Source organism: Chlamydomonas reinhardtii, chromosome 14 (genome assembly GCF_000002595.2).
Source record: "Chlamydomonas reinhardtii strain CC-503 cw92 mt+ chromosome 14, whole genome shotgun sequence".
Taxonomy (NCBI): Eukaryota; Viridiplantae; Chlorophyta; class Chlorophyceae; order Chlamydomonadales; family Chlamydomonadaceae; genus Chlamydomonas; species Chlamydomonas reinhardtii.
The window spans coordinates 2,506,951-2,522,870 of NC_057017.1; the positions used below are offsets into that span (position 1 = coordinate 2,506,951).

Here is a 15,920-nt window from a genome sequence, read left to right on the forward strand (position 1 = left end):
GTCACATGTGCACACCAATCCGAGGTAGGTAGCACTAACACGTACGGGCTCTTGCCTTACCTGAGATCCCCATTCGCCGATGGTGCGCGTAGGAGCGGGCGTTCAGGGACCGGGTGCACGCGCTGACGCGGGTGTCGTGGTGCAAGCCCCGCGCCCCGCGACTGGACAAGTGTGCTGACGCAGCCGACTGCGAGGAACAGCTGGTGGCGCTGAGGGAGGAGGCCGCTCTCCAGGAGGAGGCCGCTCTCCAGCAGGAGGAGGAGGAGGCGGAGGAGGAGGCGGAGGAGGAGGAGGAGGAGGAGGAGGAGGAGGAGGAGGAGGAGGAGGAGGAGGAGGAGGAGGAGGAGGAGGAGGAGGAGGAGGGCGGGGAAGGGACGGGTGGCGAGGATGGCTGGGGGGAAGGTGATGGTCGTGACAACGATGGAGCGAATGCGTATGAGGCTGGAGGAAACGAGTAGGCCAAGAAGGAGGAGGTAGGAAAGGCAAGACGCAGGGACATGATAGAGCAGGCAGAGTAAAAAGAGTATGAGGGGGGCAGGCACCTTCAGAGGTTGCGACTGAGTGCTTTACATCGTTCGCAGATTAGCTGGTCAGGCAGTCTCGTCTTCGCTGCATGGTTGGCGCATAGCATCAAGGATTCAAGGTACATACAAACGCTCGAATGCGCAGCGCAGCCACTGCAAGGTAAGCTGGAGAAGATTGTGGCAGGATGAGCTGGTGTGCTGTGCGGTACATCATGCAGCGGGATGCCGGGCGCCGGCGTCCGCCTTTTATCTAGCACCTTGATTTATGATTTGTATTTTGTTGTGATGATGTTAGTTGACACCTGATGATTCGTTGCGCGCCATTGCGCCAGGCATGCTGCAGCTTATGATGCGTGTGATGTACGCATGTTCATGTATGGCGTGATTACCGTACGATAGATTGCGCATTTCGAGACCTCCCTTGAGAGCACACGTGTCAGAGAAACCAGAGCAGAGCTGCATTGATAACTGTTAATGCCTGACACGCATGTAAGTTGTTCTGCTTGCGAAAAGGTCCGCGCGCATCCCCCTGGGCCTAACCTGCGACTACGACTACCAGATATCTACTACGGCAGTGCGCCACCACACATGCGCGTGATAAACATCCACCTCAAAACCACTGCACTAATCCATCCACTGCCCAAATATGGCGTCCCTGCATTGCCATAGACCGTATTCGAGTTCCAGTGATGCACTGCTGTGTCAAATCGGGTGAGTCAAAGCATGGACATCCCTGTGTTTCTACAATCACAAAGCAGCCCATGCCTAGCTCCGCTCCGCAGCAGCCAACACAGCCAACCGTGTCACTCGCCCTCACCCAGACGAGCCCCAGATGCAAATGTGCGTTTGCGCGCACAGCTTGGCCCTTCTTGACGCCTTGAATTCATTCATATGGGGTGCCGGAATGCGGCTGCTGATCACGTTTGCCCCTACGACGCGCTTGCGCGCGGCAGCACCTCCTGAGCTAGGCGGCTTCGGGCCCCCTGGCCACCGAGTAAAGGCGGGGGAGCCGCGGAAGACACAGGCGCCCCATCGCCACGACCCAACGCCGGACCTGCTACAGCCGCCACACCTGCCAGCCGTGGGCTGCTACAGCTGGAGGCCAGGCCGCCCGCCACCCTCGCCACAGTGGCCGCTGCCGCCGCGCCTGACGGTGGAAATGCGTTGGGCACAGCAGAGTACAATGTTGCCGAGCCAGGGACCGAGCGCGCACCAGCACTCGTGCCCGCACCCGCAAACGCGCCTGCTTGTGCTGTTGGTGAGTGCACAGGCGAGGCTGCAGCGGAGAGCGCAACCCGGCCGTGTGATGGCAGGGACGGCACCGGCGGCCGCTGCTGCGCGTGCGGGTGCAGGTGCGAGTGAGGCAGCGGTGGCTGCTGCGTTGTGGTGCTGCGGACCCTCAGCTGCGGCAGCTGCGCCAGCTGCTGCTGCAGCTGCTGCAGCGGCGGCGCCACCAGCGGAGAGATGCGCGCCGGAGATGCCGTGGCAGATGCAGGCGCTGCAGCGGGGCTGCAGGGCGCCTGGGTGCCTGTGGCTGGAGGCGGTCGGACCGCGGACGCCGCCGCCGGTCCTACTGCTGCAGCAGCAGCTGCTGCTGCTGCCCCTGTGCCCGCTGCTCCTGTGATAGGTGCGGCTGTTGCTGCTGCTGCTGCTGCTGCTGCTGCTGCTGCTGCTGCTGCTGCTGCTGCTGCTGCTGCTGCTGCTGCTGCTGCTGCTATGCCCGCTGTACCTGTGCCCGCTGCTGCTGCTGCTGTGCCTGCTGCCGCTGTGGCTGTGGCTGTGGCTGTGGCTGTGGCTGTGGCTGTGCCCGCTGCTGCTGCTGCCGCTGCCGCTGTGCCCGTGGCTGCGGCGTCCATCGAGAACCGCGACGCCACAGTGCCCCTGAGTCCCGTGCGGGACACGCGATTCTCCTGCTGCTGTTGCTGCGGCTGCTGCTGCGGCTGTTGCGGCTGCTGCTGTTGCTGCATGTGGTGCTGGTGAAAGAGGGGTCCATCAAACTGGGCGGGCCTGCCGGGACTGCCCACGGGGCTGCACACCATTGGAGTGAAGCGGCAGCTGCCGGTGTGGCTGTGGCTGCGGCTGCGGCCGTCCGGCAGCAGCTGCAGCGGCGGGCCCCCGCCGGCGCCACCCGAACCCGGCGGGCACCCCACCAGCGGAAGGTGGCCTTGATCCGTGGCGCGCGGCCGCGGCGGCAGTCCGTGAGGGCCTGACATGGAGGTCCGCATTGCGGCCTGGCGCTGTGGCGTGTGCTGCTGCGTGTGCTGTGGCGTGTGCTGTGGCATGGGCTGCAGCCGGTCTGCCGCTCCTGTAGCCGCCGCGCTGGCCGCCACCGCTGCGACATCCTGTTCCCAATCCGAGTCCGGGTCGCTCGTAACCGTAATGCTGCCGGCAGCAGCAGCCGCGTCTTCTGTGGCGGCGGCGGTGGCGGCGGCTGTAGCCGCGACTGTGAGCTGGCCCGGCGGTCGGTGGTGGGCGGGCTGGGTGAGTTGCCCCTGCGAGGAGGGCAGGCGGCCCCGGGCCGCCGCCACGGTGGCCGTCACACGCAGCACGCCACTGTCACTGGTGCACATGGATCGAAAGCGCCGGCGGCCGCCGTGTCCCAGGCTGCCTGCGCCACTGCCACTGCCACCGCCGCCACTGCCTGCGCCGCCCATGCCCATGCCCGCACCCCTGTTGTTGCCCGTGTTGGGCCCCGGATCCAGCAGCGCCGAAGGCTGGAAACGCTGCGCAGGCGCAAGCACCCGCACCGGGGCTCCGGTGAGCAGCGACGCGCTCCCGAATCGAATCCCGCGTGCGCTCTCGGCATCGCTGTCGCCAATGCCGTCGCTGCCGCTGCTGCTACCCTCCACGTGCGTCCGCAGGGCCGCCTCGGACGGCGCCTCGGACGGTGCGTCGGACGGCGCGATCGACCACCACCGGGCTGCTGCTGCCGCTGCCGCTGCTGTGGCGGCGGCTGACGCCGCTGCCACGCCTGCTTCTGCCGCGAAGTCGCCACCGCCGCCGAAGCTGCCGCCGGCTTGGCCGTACCAACTGGTCCTGGGGGTGGAAGTGTGGCTGCCGTGCGGGCTGCCGTTGTACGGGCTGTCGTTGTACGGACTATCCTGGTACGGGCTCCCCTGGTACGGGCTCATCGCGAAAGGGTTGCCGCCTTGTGGCGCGCCGGCGTAGGGGCTTCCAGCGTACGGAACCCCAGCGAATGGGGTTCCAGCGAAGGGGCTCCCAGCGAATGGGGTTCCAGCATAGGGGCTGGCTGGTTTGGAATGCTGCATTGCGCCGGTCCCATTCACCGCTGCCGCGCCGCCTGCTGACGACAGCCTGTGCCTTCGCGGCGGCGCCGCCAGCGGCGGCTGAGACGGCGGCGCACCTGTTCCGATCCCGGATCGCGCCGCCGCCGCCGCCGGCGACAGCGCCTCGAGTGGCTGCGACACCAGGAGCGACTGGCTTTTGCTGTAAAACCTCGGGCTGTTTGAACCATCGGCTGTAGCAGCAGTGCCAGCAGCAGTAGCAGTGCTACTGCCGCGATGATGGCTGACGCCCGCTTCACTACTGGCTTCATCGCCGGTGGCCTCGCTGCAGCTCTCCAGCCCCGCCTCCAGCTCCCGCAGCCGCTGCGCCAGAAGGAGCCCCGCCGCCACGACTGTAGCAGCCGCGTTGGCTGTAGCTGCAGCATCGGCTGCGGCATTAGAGGCGGCAATGGCTGCGGCTGCGCTGGCGTTGGCGGTGGCACCGCCGCGGGAATTGCTACTGCCAGACATGGAGCTGAGCAGATCGAGTCGCTGCGTCGCTGAGGCTGCTACAGCCGAGGCCGGGCCGGCTGCAGCACCAGTGGTGGTGGCTGTCCGCGGCTGTAGCACAGCGCGGCGACCGTCGACTCCGCGCAACACGAAGCCTGCCAAGCAGGCGGCGCCTGCCCCGACCAGTAACGCCAGTAACGGTAGCGGCAGCGGCAGTTTGGTACCGGCGGGGCGCGCCACGCCCACTCCTCGCCGAGCCCTCGCAGCGGCCCCGACCGAGCCCGGCCTTGCATCCTCCGCCTCTTCCTCCTCCTCATACGCCTCCCCGTCCCAAATCTCCACCTCGCTGCTGCTGCCGCGGCTGCTGCCGCGGCTGCTGCCGCGGCTGCTTCCGCTGCTACTGCCAGCACCGCCAGTGGGTGTGCAGGTATCCGGGCGGCATTCTGCAGTCAGCATGACGTAGGTGCAGCGCGTGCCGCCGCTGGCACTGGCTGTAGCGCCCGCAGCCGCCGCAGCCGCAGCGGCGGCAGTAACACCCGCGTAATCTGGTCTTGCGGCGCTGCCGCAAGCCTGTATGTAGTGAACACACACGCAGGTCGTTTCGATGTTTTTCGACACATGCAGACCCAGTGGTGGCGCGCCTCGACCCGCAGGATGGCAGGTCACGTAGCAGCGGCAAAGCCACAGCACGTTCGTACCATCATTCAGTGGAGACACGGTCTTACGCACGCCACGCAAGTATGCCTCCACGCCCTTGCCCTGCATGTTTTCGCGGCTTCCCTCGCCCACACAAAACACACGCACATACACGCACACGCACATGCACGCACACACACGCATATACACGCATATATATATACACACACACACACACACACACACACACACACACACACACACACACACACACACCTGCGTGCCCAGCTCCACCTGCACAAGGAGGAAGAGCGCCCGCGCCCCCGGCTCCGCCTCCGCCGAGCACTCAAACATGGCCGGTGGCAGCGGCAGCTCCAAACTCGCGCGCCGTGCGCCGCAGCCCACCGCCGCCGACACAGGCATGCTGCTACTGCCTGCGCTGCTGCTGTTGCTGCTTCTGCTACTGCTACTGCCGGTGTCATTCACCAACGCGCCGGCGCTGGCGCTGGCGGCAATGCCGTCCCAGCCTGAGCCGGCAGAGAGGTCGGCCGCCTCTTCATCCTCGCCATCGCCGAAGTCACAACCTCCGCTGCCCCCGCCGGCGCCCCCGCCCGCGCCGATGCGCAACGGGTCGTACTTGAGCGGCAGACGAGTCAGCAGGCGGGCGCGCACGTTTGCGCCGCGGCTGCTACTGCTACTGCCACCACCGCTGCCAGCATTGCTACTGCTACTGCCACCACTGCTGCCGCTATCGTCATCAACCGGCTCCCGCCGTGGGCTGGCAAAATGCAGGTCCTGTTGGGCAGCCGACAGGCGCCGCCGGCGTGTCAGAAGCGTGGCTCGTACCAGACCAGCGTGTGGCATGAGGGCACCTCCCGAGCACGATCAACACCCTGGCCCCACCTGCCCCTGTCTGCCTCCCCTGGGCCCTGTCAGCAAACATGCCTTGTAGCCCCCTGCCGCGCTGACTCACCGGGTGGGTAATAGCGACGTCCACTCGTAGTGGGCTGGCACGGCTGCGGTGCAGCGCGGCTGAGCGCAACGTGACATACCCTGCAACACCCCCCGCGGCGCCTCTTAGCGCGCCTGGGCTGAGCAGGATGGGGCTGACGTCCTCCGCTGTGTAACGTGCGCAGGGGGCGTCATCAAGCAGGCGCGGCAGGCTTGTCGAGCTTCCGCCTGCACGCGAGGTGAAAAGCCGGGGTGAAGGAAGCGAGTCATGAGACAAGGCTGCGCCTGAAGAGCCTGGGGTCATTTCAGTCGTCTAGGTACAAGCATCTGGCCAAGCGGCCCTGCAGGGCGACTCGAGAAGTCACGTTACTAATGCGATTTTCCCTGCATCATAACTATCGCTTGGCAATGATGTTGGTGTGAATTACTTAACAGTAATTGTCGTTTCATCTACACATGCTCAGCCAAAGCTGTTTCTCCAATTCTCGCGGTGCTTCGTCCAGATGCGCCCTCACGAGTGTACCTGAGCTGTAGATGGCATCTGAGTCCCATTTATCAGGTGAAGCAGGAGCACCGCTTGCAGGAAAGACATGAAGCACGACGCCCAGGAGCAAAAGCACCCGCGAGAGCGCTCTCCAAGCTGGTATAAGGCCAGGCATCAAAGCTAACTGATATTATTCATCACTGCGAGACTATTGAGAATGCAAGGAAGTCTCGACAAGGAGCTATGTCAGGAAAGCACTGAACGTGAGCCAGAACGCGAGCCAGGGCTGTAAGAGTCCTGTTAATCCGCATGTTAGTACATAAGGTCGAGTCACGGATAAACTGGAAGACAATACAGACAACGGTTTACAACACGGAGGCATGCTCCTAAAGAAGGCATGGGCGCGCGATCCCGTTCCCGGGGCGCGTGTTTCCTAGCCATCCGTTCCCATATCACAGACCTGTACCGCACTGCGCGCTTGATGCCACCTGCATATGCATTGCAGGAACTCGTTGCTGCAGTTCAGCAATTCCCCAGGAAACCGTGGCGGGCGGATGTCCCTGGGTTGTCCCAACCCCGCCAACTGGTGTGTCCCACGCCTCCAGGCGCCTCCCCGTCTTCCTGCGCCAGCAGTTTTCGGCAGCGCGCAAACTTCCCTCCCGGCACCTCACAGCGAGACGCGTCTACGAGCTGGCAACACCCGCCCCCGCTCCTACTGGCTGTGTCCTGCGGGAGCAGGCCGTGGTCGGCGGTCCGTTATATACCGTAGCGTGGCACGGCGTGGCACACCATGTCTGCTCTCATGCGCTCTGCTGACCGCCTTCACTGCTTGCAAGCGACAACAACCTCCGCTAGCGGTTGACGGCAGCGCTGCCGTCTGCACTCGCATTCGCATACTCGTTCGCATTCAAGCATTTCAATGACACAGTGACCACACGCCCGGATACCAGCCGCGCAACCTTGCCTTGACGTGTTGCAAACTGAATGTCGGGGCCTGGGAATACGCTGCACACCACAGAACTACGCCAACCAGTCCCTTACCCTGTCCCATCGTACACGCGAGGTGCAGCTGTCCACGCACGGTCGCACGGCCGCTGCTTCCACTTGCAGACATATGGTACCTCCACCCCCAGGCAGTGCTTCGTACCAGCGTCAGACCAAAAGCCACCCCCAGCAAAATCGTACGGCCGCTGACCGTCACCCGCAATCGTATGACCGCTTACCGGTTCCCGCAATCTACGGCAAACGGCGTGCCGCCATGTACACAGGCCAACCTCGGGCGATCCACTTCCCACCAAGTTGTTGCGGGGGATGCTCAGTATGCCAATGCCAATGCCGCCCACATCAAAAGCTGCAGCTTGCGACCCGAGAGGCCTGCCGCGCACCGCAGAATGAATGTGTTCCCGGGGCCGCGCTGAGCCGCAGTGCGCTCGCACGTAGGCGGCAGGCATGACCGCAATGGACATCACAATGCCCTGACCTTGTCTGTTCATAACTCCATGAGCAGTCCAATAGCATGAACCCCAGTGTGCAATCCAATACGTCCACAATGCTTCCCACAACACCCCGCGTAGCGCTAGAATGAAAGCTTCAACCAGCAACACGTCCAAACACCCTACCAACCACAACCGTACGGCGCACACACGCGCACCCCTTCAGGCCGCTACACACGCGTGCCGCGCGCGTGCACACGCGGCGCGTGTGTGCATGCGACCGCATGCGTGTGTGTGTTTTACACGCCCCGCGGCGGCTCGCGCAACACGGCGTAGACGTATACCAGCTGGAAGGCCGCGTACACGCCCAGGGCCAGGCCGGCGGTGGCGCGTGTGAGGCGCCAGCGGAACAGCAGCGGCACCGCCAGGGCCCACATGGCCAGGATGGTGGCGCTGTGGGGGTGTGCAAGGGGGTGTGAGGGTGTGGGGTGTGGAGGTGTGGGGGTGTAGGGTTGAGAGGCAAGGGATGGGGAGGTGGTTGGGCTCATGTGAGAGAGCGTGTATGCCGAGAGCGAAGGCGCGAAGGCGCGCAGGTAGTGGGCAGCCAGCGTGGGAAGGGAGCCGATCGCGGCGCGATGGTGCGGCGGTCAGGGGTGCCGCCACTTACCACCACACACCAGGTGGAAGACATTGTCAGGTGGGGAGTTTGCCCACACACATCCACCATCCACTACCAACCCACCCACACACACACACACACACACACATACACAACCCACCCACATACACCACCCACCCTACCTGCAGCCGTACAGCACCCTCAGCGCCAGGTCGTCGGGCAGCTGCATCTCGTGGTGTCGCGTGGCGTACGTCAGTGAGGCCACCAGGCCTGAGGGGGGGCGCGTGTAGAGAGTGTGTGTGTGTGTGTGTTGGGGGGTGCAAGGTTAGACCATTGGGAACATGTGTGTGTGTGTGTGTGTGTGTGGGGGGGGGGGGGGTTACAGTCATGATTAGATGAGGAAGGGGGCGCGCGCGCGTGTAAGTGTGTGTTTAATAACAAAACCTGCCCCGACTGCAAAAACGTGTCCGAGCCCATGGGGGCAGAGGATGCGTGGCGGAGGATCACGGGTGCGGTCCTGAACCCGAGCCGTGTTGTGTGTGTGTGTGTGTGTGTGTGTGTGTGTGTGTGTGTGTGTGTGTGTGTGTGTGTGTGTGTTAAAGAGCACAAGGAAAACATTGCGCAAAGACAGTGTGTGTGTGTGTGTGTGCCCATCACCCAAACAGTCGCCCCGGGATTCGCAGGACCCACTAGAACCCCATCACGCCACTGCTGCTGCTGCTGCTCCCCGCCCCCCCGCTGCTGCTGCTGCTGCTGCTGCCGCTGCTCCCCGGCCGCACCTGCCAGCAGTGTGAACAGCGGGCTGGCGAAGCAGGCGGTGATGGCCATGGAGGGCAGGCCGTCCTGTGGGGGGAGGAGGAGGAGGAGAAGGAGGGGCGTAGCAGTGAGGCGGGTTGTTCGGTGGGGTGCGTGAGGGTAGCTTGCACTTGGAGGGCAGCAGATCAAGGTGGCCCTTATCTGCTGCCCTCCCGCGCCGCTCGTGGACCATTTTCCAGTGCCCCAACACCTCCCAACCCCCGCCCCGTCCCCTCCCCTCTCCTTAGCTTGGGTTGGTACTTACAACCCTCCCCAGCCCAGCCCCTCCCCTCCCCTCCTTCCTTACGGGATTGGTTCAACGTTAACCCCTCCCCTCACCCGCGACAGGCTGCCCTGCCCTCCACGCCCCGTGCGTGCGTGTGTGTGTGCGTGTGTGTGTGTGTGTGTCTGTGTGTGTGGTCGCGTGTGGGTGTGCGTGTGTGTGTGTGCCCCTCACCTCCCCCCTGCCCCTGCCCTCACCCGCGACAGGCTGGTGTTGGACACCAGGTCTGACACGCTGTTGCCCCAGGCCAGCAGCGTGGCGCCCAGCAGCGAGGGCGAGATGCCGTGGATCTGACCCAGCGCCACAGCTGCGCTCACCAGCTCGCCTGCAGCAGCAGCGGCAGCAGCAATGCAAGAGTTCGGATTTCAGGTTTGGATCTTTAGATCTCTAAGTTCGACGAGTTCCGATGCATAGTGCCCATGGCGGCACGTTGGTTGCGGACTTGCGGCGCGATGCAGCACACGCACAAAACACATGCGCGCACGCGCACGTGCGCCAACACACACGCGCGGGCACACGCACACACGCACCTGCGGCGCCGTCCAGCAGCGCTATGGCCTCCGCAAACACGATGGCCGTGGCCAGGCCTGCCCGAGGCGCAAGGGGCGTTTTGTCATGGTGCATTACTGCAGCCCGTGGCTTCTGCAAGTGCTGGCGCGCTGACTCGACCCATTGCCGCCAGTGCTGGAATGGTACCATGCGACAGAGTCCAAACGCCGCATCAGGAGAAAAACGCCTGCCCGCTGCAGTTGCGCTCAGTGGCCGCCACCAACCCAGAGAGCATTCAGCCCTTTCCACTTATACCACATGTACACACCTACTGCACCCCTTGCCGCCAGTGCTAGAACACCGGGTATCATCCTACGTAGCCCGGCGCTGGTAGCTGTCACAAAACGCCGCAGCAGAAGAAGACTGCCTGCCCCGTGCAGCTGCGCTCCGCAGCCCCCACCACCCCGGAGAGCATTCGGCCCTTTCCCTTGAACACGACACACACAGCCACAGAGCTACTGCAGGTGCTCTCACATATGTCGCATACACACAGCAGCGCACTCTCACCTGCGGCGTAACCGTGCAGGTGGCCCTTCCGCGGGTAGCGCCACAGCGCCAGCAGCCCCACCGCCGCGCCCACCGCCGTGCTGATCTGCCACCAGCGCTGCAGCCAGAAGCCGCCCAGCGGCAGGCCGCTGCTACTGCCGCTGCCGCTACTGCTGCTGCTACTGCCGCTGCTACTGCCGATGTCGATGCTTTGCACCAGCGCCACCAGGGTGGGCAGCAGCGGCGGCAGTAGCACGGCGTACGTCTTGCGGTAGCGCGCGTGCGTGTCAATGGCGAGCTGTACAGGGGGGGAGTGAGGAGGGAGATCCACGGGGCCGGGGGGCCGGGGGGTTACATCTATGATCATTTGCGGAGTGAAGGCGTAGCCAGGCCCGGGCGGGGCCGGGGCGGGGCGTGTGTGAGGCAGTGACAAGCAAAGGGCAAAGACTCAATAGCAGCCACTCCGGCGCCCCCTTGCATTCAGCTCCACCGTATGCCTCGCACTCTGTGACAGCAGCGCGGCCCCTCACAAGCCCCCCCACACACACACTCGCTTATGCAGCTGCACTTCTCCTTGCCGCGCGACTGTTCCTTGCGGGATTGGTTCAACGTTTACCCCCCCCCCCCACTTCTTAATTAATCATGAATGTAACCCCCCCCCCCACACACACACACGCCCCTGCCCCGCGCCTCAACCCCCAACTCACCCGCGGCATGAACACGGACAGGAACGCCAGTGCCGGCCGCTCCAGCCGCCGCCACAGCTGCTCCAGCCGCCCCGGCGGCCGGCCGCTGTGGTCGCGCCGCATGGAGCCCGTACGGCTCATGCCGCCGCCGCCGCTCAAGCCGCCGCCATGGCCGCCGCCGCCGCCGTGGCCGTGGCCGCCGCCGCCGCCGGGCCCACTCCACGCACACAGGCTACAGCTCCCCTCCGTGGTGACTGGGCTTCCGTCGCCGACGGCGTTGCCAAAAAAGGCGACGCCGCCGCGGCCGCTGCCCTCGCCGTCACCCGACTTCCGCCTCCCGCCGCCGTACATTTGTTGGAAAGTCGGCGGCGGCGCGGCGGCGGGTGAGGGACTGAAGGGGCCGCCGCCGTTCCCTAGGGGTGCTACAGCCGCTGCAGCTGCATGCGCTACAGCCGCGCCAGCCGGCGGCGGCGGCCTCCGTGCTGGCGGCGAGGGCGCTGCTACTGCCGTCGCGCTGACGGCCGCCATGGCCTTGCTGGCGGCACCAGTGCTGTAGCTGCTACTGCCGACGCCGGTCTTCACAGGCGACAGGGCGGCAGTCGGTGCGCCGCCCTTCAGCCCGTTAGTCGGCTGGACGTCGTTTGTCGGCTGGACGTTGTTCGATGCCGCATGGCCGTTTGCCGGCAGCGCGGGCAGCGCCGGCGCCGGCGTCAACGGCGCTGGCGCCGGGGCAGCGGCGTCGGCCTGCGCCAGAGTTTGCTGTAGCACCGGCGTCGGCTGTAGCACCGGCGGCGGCGCCACGAACCCCCGGAAGAGCAGCGCCTGCTCCTCCTCGGTGGGCGGCGGCAGCGGCTGTAGCAGCGGCTGTAGCAGCGGCGCACGCTCGCCGTCCTCGCCCTCCTCGCCGGGCTGGGCGCTCTCGTGGATGATGTCAAGGCCGCTGGCGGGAGAGGGGGGAGAGGGGGTTACATTCATGATTAGTTAAGGAAGTGGTAGACGGTAGACCATCGGCGGGAGAGGGTGGAGAGGGGGGGGTTTACATTCATGATTGATTAAGAAGTGAAGGCGTAGCCAGGAACAGGAGTATGGCAGGCGCGTTGTGCGGGAGAGGGAATTTGCAGGTGGCCACAGGACGCGCACACACGGCAGGCCGGCAGGCAGGCGCGTGTCAGGCAGGCGTGTGTCAGGCACGCGTGTGTTAGGCAGGCATTTGTCAGGCACGTGTGTCAGGCGTGCGTTTGTCGACACGTCAGCACGACAGCGCACCAACCTGCGCCCCATGAGCAGAAAGCAAACCTCAGGAAACGTGGCATGCGCACGTCACATGTAAACACGCGTGGCAGTCACACGTACCAGGCACCCGATGCCCACCCGCCGCCACTCCCTGTCCCCACCCGCCGCCACTGGCTGTCCCCACCCAACCGCTGAGGTTGCCAACTCAGCTGCCAAGGCTGCCCACCCAACTGCCAAGGCCGCCCACCTGCGCTGGCGGGATGACAGCGGTGCCTCGGAGTCGCCGCGTGGGCTGGAGCCCTCCGGCCCCCCGCCGCTGCCCGCACCACCTCCTCCCGCGTCTGAGCCGCGGAAGCTAAAGTCCCCAAACAGACGCCGGAAGCTGTCTGCGGTGGCAGCGCGGCAAGGCGTGGGGATTCGCGAAGGTCATGATAAGAGCAATGCTAGAGTCGGAAAGGGCGTGGTTCCGCCACGGCGCCGCTGGCTGTCGACACTAAGCGACATGTGCAATTGCATTCGTCACTACCGTATATTTGTGCCAGATTGCACTGCAATGCCACGACGCTGCTTACCTGGCCGGAAGCTCTCTGCGCGTCAGAGGCGGGCGCGGTGCGCAGGGGGTCGGTGCGGGAGAGGACACGGGGCACGGGTAAATAAGGGTGAGGGTAGGGCCGGCAGGTTGAAAGGGTGCTCAGGGCAAGAGGACCAAGCGGGGCTGCCGGCCTCACCGCCCCCGCCGCATGCCTCCCCTCCCTCTCCGAGCGCATCCCTCTCCTCCGCGCTCCATGGCTTCTGAGTTGGCAATAGTATATATTTGCGGATTGGAACGAACCACCCTCCCTCCCTCCAGTGTCGAGTGCCTCTCCGTTGTCCAAGCATAGGCCACGCTCTCCTCCTCGCTCTATTGCATTGGGTTCGGTTTAGCTTGCTACAACCCCCCTCCCACTTCCTACCCCGCAGGAAGCTGTCCAGCGGCCGCAGGCGGTGCGGCAGCTCGTGGAGGCGTGGGTCGGCGTGCACCGGCTCGTCGTGTCGCGCCATAGTGATGGTGGCGGCCAGGAACACAAGGTAGTAGGCCGCCAGCAGCCCCACCTGCCACAGCGACATCTGGGGGGAGAGGCGGAATGGGATTGGGGGAGGTGTAGATACCAGCCCAAGCTGTACCAAACCAAGCCAAACTAGCGGAGCACAGGCAGAGGCGTTGGTTGCAAGCGATACTACTTATGGGGAGTTCAGCCGTTCACGGGGAACGGAGTGGGCAAGTCACAGGGGAGGAGGATGGGGATCGCGAGGTCAAGCCAGTGGGAGCAGGATGGGTGATGGGTGACGGAGGGGAAGCGCTCTGTTGTTGAAGAGAGGAGGGGAGAAAGGGCGAGGATGAAGGGGGAGGTGTTTTCGGGAGCGTGGATACCAGCACCACCGCACCCTACGCCGCCCTCTGTCAGGCTCTCCCATTCCTTCTGCCACCTTCCGCCGATCCTCCATGCACACGCACGTGCACGTGCACTCGCATGTGCACTTGCACGCAAACGTGTGATGGGGCTTCCATGCACATGCGCGCCCGCCACGTACCGTGCCGTACAGGAGGTAGCACAGCACGGTGGCCACTCCCCCCAGGTAGAACAGGCAGTCCTTAATGAAATAGCCGCGCTGGACCAGGATCTGTGTTGAGGGAGGAGGAGGAGGAGGCAGTAGCAGCGGCAGTTGCAGCGGCAGCAGCAGCGGCAGTAGCAGCGGCAGTTGCAGGGGCATCAGCAGCAGCAGCAGCCGCAGCCGCAGCCGCAGTAGCACAGCTGTGGGAGGGGGGCGGCGGGTGCTTGAGCGCGGAGGGGGCTGTGGCGGTGCCAGCCCTTGTCAGCGGCCCGTGCATGTGCTCTGCGTGCACAACCCCGGCCCGCCACGCCACGCCACGCCACGCCACGCCACGCCACGCCACGCCACGCCACGCCACACACACACACACATACACACACACACACACACACACACACACACACACACACACACACACATTGCACCCTCAAGAGACGGGAGTGTAAACGTGGCCCCGTGGGCGTCACACGGGTACGACGCCGGTCTGAGAAGGGCCCTCGTGGGCGTGCCAACGCTAAAAAGCGACAAACGGCCCCGTGCATTGCCCCCGAGCCCGCCACGCCACGCCCCACCCATCCCCCAGCCGACCCCGCCCCTCCCCTCCCCGCCTCTCCCCGCCCCTGCCCTCACCTGCTCTGCCCCGGAGCAAAAGATGACGAGCGCGAACACCACGTTCCCCACAAACAGCCCGCTTCCCAGCGGCTCGCTGAGTGCCATGCCGATGGCGGCGGGGCTGGCGACGTCACTGTCGCCCTGTGCGTGTGCGTGTGTATGTTGGAAAGCACGAGGATGAATCACGAAAAAAGGCGCATGCAATGCGTTGCGTGCGTGTGTGTGCATGCAAGCAGGCGGGTGGGCATAAAGGTGTAGGAGAGGCGGTGTCAAAAAGCGCAGTGTCGGCAAGGGGGCTGGAGCAGGCACACCCGCGCGCGTACACACACGAAGTACCATATGACAAACCAGCACAAACCCCTAAACCCACCTGACTTATGGCTGCGAGCTGCGTGAACACGTCGGGTGCGCCGTTGCCGAAGCTGAGCAGCGTTGCGCCCGCCACACAGGGCGGCAGGCGCAGGTACTCGGAGATCAGCTCCAGGCTGGGGCAGAAGAAGCTGCGTGGTTGTGAAGGCCGAGGAGAGTTGCGATGTGTGCGGCGTCACAACAGGGGAAAGCGTCATGTGTGGCGTAGGAGATGTGCATTCAGGCTGTCATTAAAGGGGGCACTGGTGTCATGTGCTGGGCCTATGGTCGAACGGAGAGGTAGCGGGGGCGAGGTAGGGGGGCTTCGGTACCGCACGTGACCGTGACAACCGTGCCGACCCCGCACTCAACTCCGCGCAGACCCGCCCCGCTGCACGTACCGCTCCGCCACGATGAGCATGGTGAGGAAGAGCACTCCAATCCATAGCAAAAAGAGCGTGGTCGAGGCCCATTCCCTGCACGCCGAGTCAAATTATGAATAGGGCTTCGTGTGCAGCCGACATACCCCTGATGATGCACTTACAGCTGGTCCAGGTAGCAATAATGGATTTCAAGATATGGAAGCCAGCCGTCGGCTTGGCACGATTTGTGGAGTCGCACGTAGTCGCAGCGTTGTTCCACCGGCACCGAATTCGGCCGGCATCCTTGCACCTCCTTAAGCCGTTTAGAGTACAGATAGGCTGCGTCAGAGCTCGTGGGCAGGGAAACAAGAACCGCCCCTAATAATAGCAGCGCGCCGTGCATAAACCGAAGCCGTGACAATTTATTTATTGTTATCATGATGGTGCGTGCAGCATCGCGCCAGGGTGTGTTGAAATTGCGCGTCTGGGTCAAAGTTGGTCGTTGCGCAGGGCTTCGTGGAGAAACTGGTATGGTCGCGTCATGATCAGTCAGATCATTTGAACGCGCTAGCTGCAATATTGAGCCTCAGCG

At 64.4% G+C, this 15,920-nt stretch overlaps 3 protein-coding genes across 3 annotated transcripts in view; 1 reads left to right on the forward strand and 2 right to left on the reverse strand.

Annotated features, from left to right (window-relative positions):
• Positions 1 to 532, forward strand: part of CHLRE_14g625225v5 (uncharacterized protein) — a 4,442-nt gene extending 3,910 nt beyond the window's left edge. The window contains exon 10 of the mRNA XM_001692765.3: positions 93 to 532. Within this exon, the coding sequence (XP_001692817.2) occupies positions 93 to 458 (366 nt within the window). The 3' untranslated portion in view covers positions 459 to 532. The remainder of the gene's footprint in view (positions 1 to 92) is intronic.
• A 22-nt stretch (positions 533 to 554) lies between these two features.
• Positions 555 to 6,630, reverse strand: CHLRE_14g625251v5 (uncharacterized protein). Its single transcript, XM_043070262.1, has 4 exons — positions 6,369 to 6,630; positions 5,868 to 6,073; positions 5,171 to 5,689; positions 555 to 4,828 (listed from the first exon to the last, which is right to left on the reverse strand). The coding sequence occupies exons 1-4, from the start codon at positions 6,502 to 6,504 to the stop codon at positions 1,454 to 1,456; spliced, it is 4,236 nt and encodes a 1,411-aa protein (XP_042916935.1). The 5' UTR covers positions 6,505 to 6,630; the 3' UTR covers positions 555 to 1,453.
• Positions 6,631 to 6,682: 52 nt separating this feature from the next.
• On the reverse strand, positions 6,683 to 15,880 carry CHLRE_14g625300v5 (uncharacterized protein). The gene is made up of 15 exons (XM_043070263.1): positions 15,511 to 15,880; positions 15,368 to 15,442; positions 14,989 to 15,118; positions 14,637 to 14,759; positions 13,986 to 14,075; positions 13,367 to 13,520; positions 12,986 to 13,000; positions 12,661 to 12,799; positions 11,202 to 12,120; positions 10,516 to 10,792; positions 9,990 to 10,046; positions 9,657 to 9,784; positions 9,161 to 9,224; positions 8,564 to 8,651; positions 6,683 to 8,215 (listed from the first exon to the last, which is right to left on the reverse strand). Exons 1-15 carry the CDS (start codon positions 15,729 to 15,731, stop codon positions 8,062 to 8,064), a joined length of 2,634 nt encoding a protein of 877 aa, XP_042916936.1. The 5' UTR covers positions 15,732 to 15,880; the 3' UTR covers positions 6,683 to 8,061.
• Positions 15,881 to 15,920: the final 40 nt, after the last annotated feature.

Coding starts and splice junctions, on each gene's coding strand:
- CHLRE_14g625251v5 (XM_043070262.1), bottom strand. CDS start 6,504: ATGCCTGGCCTTATACCAGCTTGGAGAGCGCTCTCGCGGGTGCTTTTG. Junction 5,690..5,867: donor ACGTCGCTATTACCCACCCG/GTGAGTCAGCGC, acceptor GCTGCCCAACAG/GACCTGCATTTTGCCAGCCC. Junction 4,829..5,170: donor AGGTGGAGCTGGGCACGCAG/GTGTGTGTGTGT, acceptor CACTACATACAG/GCTTGCGGCAGCGCCGCAAG.
- CHLRE_14g625300v5 (XM_043070263.1), bottom strand. CDS start 15,731: ATGCACGGCGCGCTGCTATTATTAGGGGCGGTTCTTGTTTCCCTGCCC. Junction 14,076..14,636: donor TTTGCTCCGGGGCAGAGCAG/GTGAGGGCAGGG, acceptor CCCTCAACACAG/ATCCTGGTCCAGCGCGGCTA. Junction 8,652..9,160: donor GCTGTTCACACTGCTGGCAG/GTGCGGCCGGGG, acceptor GCCCCCCCTCAG/GCCTGGTGGCCTCACTGACG.